The sequence below is a fragment of the Colias philodice genome, chromosome 13 (assembly GCF_061535455.1).
Source record: "Colias philodice isolate Cphi_HAF_F1 chromosome 13, ilColPhil1 Martin Lab GWU primary, whole genome shotgun sequence".
In the NCBI taxonomy this organism is placed as follows: domain Eukaryota; kingdom Metazoa; phylum Arthropoda; class Insecta; order Lepidoptera; family Pieridae; genus Colias; species Colias philodice.
Window position 1 is genome coordinate 850,427 of NC_143098.1, and position 7,293 is coordinate 857,719.

The 7,293-nt window shown below is 38.4% G+C and overlaps 1 protein-coding gene across 1 annotated transcript; it reads left to right on the forward strand.

Moving 5' to 3' along the window:
- Positions 1 to 2,451: 2,451 nt before the first annotated feature.
- LOC149483162 (uncharacterized) lies at positions 2,452 to 6,576 on the forward strand. The gene is made up of 3 exons (XM_089702878.1): positions 2,452 to 4,059; positions 4,642 to 4,867; positions 6,029 to 6,576. The coding sequence occupies exons 1-3, from the start codon at positions 2,587 to 2,589 to the stop codon at positions 6,574 to 6,576; spliced, it is 2,247 nt and encodes a 748-aa protein (XP_089559004.1). The 5' UTR covers positions 2,452 to 2,586.
- The last annotated feature ends 717 nt before the right edge of the window (positions 6,577 to 7,293 follow it).

The window sequence follows — 7,293 nt, forward strand, 5'->3', positions numbered from 1 at the left end:
TTTTTTTATGAAAAATTAAAAATAATTCATATAAAAAGCTATATAATATATTATAATTAATTGTAAAGTTTAAAGAGTTTACTGCCAGCTGTTCTATGTAGAAACTGCGTTAAGACTTTGTGATTAACTGGTGGTTTAGGCGCGGGACATATACAAGCGGCGCGGCGCGCATCAGGCGCACTGCGGGCGCGCATCGGGCGCGCTGCCGGCGTGCATCGGGTGCGCTATTGGCATTTTGTATGAAATAATTTTGGAAAGGCGGCGCAACCGTGGCACAACCGTGGCGTGCCGTCTCAACGCCTGTCCAAAATTCTTTCATACAAAATGTTTAAGAAGGACGTGGTGCAAAACAGATTCAAGAGGTGCCCTTATGGCACGCCCGCGCCCGCGCCGCTTGTGTTTGACCCGCGCCTTAGAGCAACTAAAGTATTCACATTAGTAGCTATCTAATATGTCAGTTTAAACGAGCCTATAAAATAAGTTTAGTTAAATAAATACATGTCTGGGCTTAGGCTTTTATTCCTAAAAATCTTTTTTTTTATGAAATATGTATATTATTAACTAGCGGTCCACCCCGGCTTCGCCTGTGGTACATATTTACGTTTTCTCTACATAAGAACCATCCTCGTACTTCAAGGAATATAATAAAAAAGAATTATCGAAATCGGTTCAGCAGTTCTCGAGTTATGCGCTTACCAACACATTTTGCGATTCATTTTTATATATAAGACTATCGGTCCACCCCGGCTTCGCCCGTGGTACACATTTACGTATTCTCTACATAAGAACCATCCTCGTACTTCAAGGAATATAATAATAATTTGGAAAATCCAAAAGTGCACGCCTCATAATTTTTTTTTAATAAATATTTATTAATTATTATTTTTGTTTATTTAATAACAATTAAACCACGTCGAATCAGACCCTGAAAAATGAAAGGGTTCTATTCCTGAGCATACTCAAGCGTAAGAGAAAAAAAAAGACTCGATTAGTAAAGTATTTCGGTCGCTATCGTGTTAACAAGAAAAAGGATCCGCACATACAGACACACGGACGTCCAAGACAGACCTTTTTTAAACTGTTTTTTAACTAGTTTAAATAACAAAAATGACATCAAAAATATCATGAACGTTAAAAATAGTGTTTTTTGTTAATATGTGTGTGTATGTATTATCTTACAAGTGCAATGTATGATACATAAAGACATTTTAAGTTTGAAAAATCAGATGTTTTGCGCGAAGTGACAGTAGTACCCACCTCAACGCTTCGCTTATGAGGCGTGCAAAAAAAGAATTATCGAAATCGGTCCACCCGTTCACACGTGATGCCGTGACAACGCGAAACGGGTTTCATTTTTATATATACAGATATAGATAGGAGTATGAGGCTTGTGTTAAAAATATATTATTTAACAGAAGCCTCATACGGTTTAGCCCGGCTTGACTCGTAATAAAAAATAGCAATATTACTTAGATATAGCGCTTGAGCAGTTTTTAAATAACAAAAATCGATTCACTGAGCCAAAGGCAAGTGTTTTCGATTACCCTATAAACGAGTAAAATACAAGCAAAATAGCAAGAAACCTTAGTTTTCTTTAACATAAAGGCACCTATCGTATTTCGATTACCTCAACTAAATATCCTTCGACCTTTATAAATTTCCCATCACAAAATCGGGAAATCTATTTGGCTCGCTCACTCACATGGAAAATGAAAAAGATAAAACAATACATACGGGTTAGCGTTGGGCTATGAAGTGAGCGTTTGAAGTTTAGCGTTTGTTTTTTGTAGAACCTTTTTTATAAGGATGTAATTTATGGTATGACTTAAGATCTATTCCTTACTAAAGTAGGTATTTTTAACTAAATACGGCTTTGTTTATAAGACGTAGAAAAGTTAGATTTAAAAGTAATAACTAATGAAAAGATTATTGATATTTTAACAAGTATTTTACGAGTATACTCAAGATGCCATACTCAAGATAAATCGCGTATATTTAAACTTAATTGATTTAAGATTAGAGGTAACGTAACAATATGGTAGAGCTGAGACTCTCAAGACACACTTAATGAATTCAAATTTATTAATAAATAACATAGAACGCTTGCTTTTGATTTAAAATTTAAATTCCAAACTTTTCAAATGGAGAAAAAAATCAAACTAACTTAATAATATTTAAATCTTGTTTCGTTAGGTACCTTTACTTTTAAGGAACTATTAAAAAACGCGTAGTCCATGGCCACACTTTTAACACCGCCTGTGCAGTAGGCGTAAGCTCTGTATTACCGCTTAACGTTAACCATAAAGCCGATACAAGCTAGCTTTTACCCCTGACTTCACTCGAGTATCTTTGAATTCAGCGTGAATTATCTTGTTTTATTTATTACTCGATTATGGAAGGGACAGGAAGGTTTTTGTGTGTTATGTATGCAATGTCATAAAATATCATGTATGTGTAGGTAGGCAGAAATCTTTATTAAAAAACAGTTTGCATTGATCTAGCGTGTTTCATTGACGTCCCTTTCATATTTAACATTGGCGACGAGGAATTTTTACCATCACGCGTTTAAACTATTCAGTAACAAAAATGCCTATCGGTCATATAGAACCCTATAATATTAACAGTAACAATTGGGACGCTTATGTTCGTCGTGTGAACCAATTTATAAGTTTAAATAGTATCGACGATTCTTTGAGAGTAGCCATGTTGGTTACCGTGGTCGGCGCCGAGTGTTACGAACTGATGTGTGATTTGTGTTCACCCGATACTCCCGAGTCGAAAGGTTACGACGATTTAATCAAGTTGGTGAAAGATCATCTCGAACCTGATCGCTCAGAAATAGCAGAAAGACACGTGTTCCGACAAAGAATTCAGCGTCAAGGGGAGAGTGTGCGAGAATATTTGCAAGCACTAAAACATCTTGCTAAAACGTGCAACTTTGGTTTATGTTTGGAGAATAATTTACGCGATCAGTTCGTTTCGGGTCTGTGCAATGAAGACATGAGATCAAGAATATTTGCGGAAAAGAGTATTAACTACAAGAGAGCGGTGGAGTTGGCTTTGGCTTTGGAGGCGGCGGAACGGCATGCGGCGACGGCGTGCGCTCCGGGCGCGCTGGCGGGCCGCTCCGCGCCGCTCGCGGACGACGGCTTGCATCGCATCGCAGGCGCGGGGCCGCGCGGCGCCGGCGCTGGGCCGAGCGGGGCCGCGCGCGCGCTCACCGGGCAGCGGATATGTGCGCGCTGTGGTAAATCGGGTCATGCAGAGGGCAAGTGTCGGTTTAAAAATTATAATTGTGACATGTGCGGTCAAAGAGGTCATTTAAAAGCAGTGTGTAAAAAAAGTGAATCGATTTTAAACGGTAAGAGTAAATCTCAGTACTTTCTAAATGATTCTTCTTCGGACGAATGTAGTAATTTCTATAATATAGTAGTAAACTCTGACGGCGACGGGCCGTATTATGTTAATTTAAGGGTTAATAATGTTTCATGTAAGTTTGAAATCGATACTGGAAGTAAAATTTCTGTAATTTCAAAAATGTATTATAATGATAATTTTAGTCATATTCCGATTCAAAATAACTCGCTAATTTTAAAGTCGTATACTGGTGGTATTATTAAGACGATCGGTTATATTGTAGTAAATGTTTTTTGTGGAAAAATGATGGCCGAAAATGTTAAATTATATATAATTGAAAATGGTGGCCCCCCATTGATGGGCAGAATGTGGATAAAACATTTAAAATTAGGAATTAGCGAGTTATATAACATGTGTGATAGCGAATCCGTTGCAGTTTCTTTACATAATGAATTTCCTGAAGTATTTGCAGACGGGTTAGGAACGTTTAAATCAAAATTTAAATTGTATTTAAATGACAATACGCCTATATTTGTTAAATCGCGTCCATTACCTCTTGCGCTTCGTAAACCTGTCGAGCAAGAACTGGAAAAACTGCAACGGATGGGTGTCATTTATAAAGTTGAGAGATCAGACTATGGCACACCGATTGTACCTGTTGTTAAGCCGAACGGTACGATAAGATTGTGTGGTGATTATAAGGTAACTATAAATCCATTGTTAAAGGATTTTCATTACCCACTCCCTCGTATCGAAGATTTGTTTGCTGTATTGGGGGGAGGTGAACAATATACTAAATTAGATTTATCAAATGCATTTCAACAATGTATTTTACATGAGGATTCACAACCGATGACGGCAATCACGACTCACATTGGTACTTTTGTTTATAAGCGTGTTCCATTCGGTATAAAATGTATACCTGAAAATTTTCAAAAAATTATGGAAGAAACGTTAAGTGGGTTGCCTTCTACGGCTGTGTTTGCGGATGACATTTGTGTCACTGGTAAGGACAAATTAACACATTTAAAAAATTTAAGGGCGGTCCTACAAAGATTGCAAGAAAACGGGTTAAGAATAAATTTTTCTAAATGTCGATTTTTTCAAGACAGTGTAACTTATTTAGGATATAAAATAAATAAATTCGGTCTACATACGGATAAGACGAAAATAGATGCAATTGTGGGAGCGCCCCGTCCTACTAATATAACGCAACTTAAAAGTTTTATGGGTCTAGTGAACTTTTATTCTAAATTTTGTATAAACATGAGCGATATACTTAAGCCACTGTATGATTTATTAAAAAAGAATGTTACATGGGAATGGACGGATATGTGTGATAGGGTATTTGCAAAAATTAAAAAGGTGCTGAGTAGTTCTCCTGTGCTCGCGCATTACGATCCTAAGCGTGCGTTGATCCTTTCAGTGGATAGCAGCGCGTACGGGGTGGGCGCGGTGTTGACGCAGCGCGACGCGGCCGGCGCGGAGCGGCTGCTGTGCGCGGCGAGTCGTACGTTAAATTCGGCAGAGACTAATTATTCACAATTAGATAAAGAAGCTTTGGCGATCGTTTTTGGGGTCACGAAGCATCACCAATATTTGTACGGGAGGAAATTCACTCTGCGAAGCGATCACCGTCCCTTAAGCTATATTTTTGGAAAGAATAAAGGAATTCCGATGACCGCGGCTAGTCGTTTGCAACGTTACGCCGTAAAGCTGGCAGCCTATGATTTCGATATAGAATTTGTGTCATCAAAAAATAATTGTTTTGCAGATACTCTTTCGCGTCTTCCTCTTAAATTTATAGATTGCAATTTAAGAAGTGAAGAATGTAGTTATCTTAATTTTGCACAAGATAATTTTCCGATTAATTTTAAAGATATTAAAATTGAGACGGCTAAAGATTCTTTGTTAAGCAAGATTTATGGGTTTATACTATACGGTTGGCCACCTAAAAGCGAATTAAATAAAATAGAATTATGTTATTCTAATCGTAAAGAAAGTCTGCATATAGACCAAGGCTGCATCGTTTGGGGTTATAGAATTATCGTTCCTAGGTCTTTAAGGGAAATCGTTTTAAAAGAAATTCATGAGGGACATCCGGGTATAATAAAAATGAAACAGATTGCTCGTAATTATGTGTGGTGGGATAACATAGATAGTGATATAGAATGCATAGCCCGTGAGTGTGCCGCGTGCCGCGAGACGCGGGCGGCGCCGCGTGCTGCGCCCGTGCACTCGTGGCCCTGGCCGAGCGAACCATGGTCGCGAGTACATATTGATTTTTTGGGTCCCTTTAATCATGATTACTATTTAATTTTGATTGACGCTCATTCAAAGTGGATAGAGGTAGAAAAGGTAAGCTCGACGTCCGCACGTTTAGTGATTAATTGTTTAAGACAATGGTTTGCACGTTTCGGGTTACCTAAAAGATTAATAAGTGATAACGGGCCTCCGTTTTCGTCATCGGAATTTGCAAACTATTTACAACGAAATGGAATTAAACATACGTTAATCGCACCTTACCATCCCTCTAGTAACGGAGCCGCTGAAAATGCGGTGCGTTCTATAAAATCAGTACTTAAAAAAGCACAGGTAGATAGAACTGATGCTAGCGTTGCGCTTACTCGGTTTTTATTTTCGTACAGAAATACGGAACAATGCACGACAGGAGTCGAACCTGCAGTGTCTTTGTTAGGGAGACGTTTGCGTGGGCGTCTTGATTTGATGCGACCCGATACGGCTGAACGAGTGCGCGCCGCTCAGATAGTGGAAGAGCAACGTCGACCAACGCCTTTGCGAATTGCTAAAGAAGGTGATCGAATATTCATGCGAGATTATTCAAAGAATAATAGTAAGTGGGTCGACGGGATTATCACTGATAGCCTTAGTCCCGTATCATATAAAGTTCAAACGAGCGACGGGCGGAAGCACAAGCGGCATATCGATCAATTACTTACTAGAAAATCGCGTTTTTCGTTAAGTCAGGCCGTGTCGTCACCATCGGATAGTGAGAGTTATGAGAGGAAAGAGGGAGGAGGTAATAGTGTTGAGGATGAAGCGTGTAGTTTGGGCTCGCAAGGGCAGGAAGGTGTGGATGATGTGGAGGGTGACGGGGAGCGGCGGGACCTGGCCGCTTCACCGAAATCACCAGTGCAGCATGAGCGTATACGTAGGAAAGCAGCATTGCGCTGTATACGAAAACTTAAACGGATGTAAACTATATGTAATATTATATTGTCAGTTACGTGCTATTTTTAGTGTGGGGTGAATGTTTTTATACGTCATTACTATATTTTAAACAATAGGTATGACTTTTTATGTTATAACAGTATAAAATGTTGTTTTGCTAACTTTAAGTGTGAATCAGACTTATTGAATATATATTGTTTAATTAAGAAGGGAAAAGTGTTATGTATGCAATGTCATAAAATATCATGTATGTGTAGGTAGGCAGAAATCTTTATTAAAAAACAGTTTGCATTGATCTAGCGTGTTTCATTGACGTCCCTTTCATATTTAACATTGTGTATGTTTGTTTCACAGGATTTGTAGGGTAATGATTTTGTTGGTGTACAGATGTAAGTTTTGCCTTCCTTGTGATCAATGTATGGTGAATTGTCTTCTAAAGTTTTCACGAAGTCTGTATTAAAAGAAAACCTCAATAAATGGACGTTTCGACATAAAATAAATTATTCAGTTCCACAGCTCCTGAAATTAGCGAGTTCAAACAAACAAAACATTGAATAGATGTTAACTTTAGTGACATTATTTCCATCTGTAATTTTATTAACCGAAATTCTTATAGTCCGGGATACATCGCCCATTTTTGCAAGTGATTACTATCAAGCTAATTTTTCGTGAGTAGCTTTATTTTGATGAGACGCCCAATAATTTCATGTACGAAACTCTCGATTGTGGTAGCTTACAGAGGTA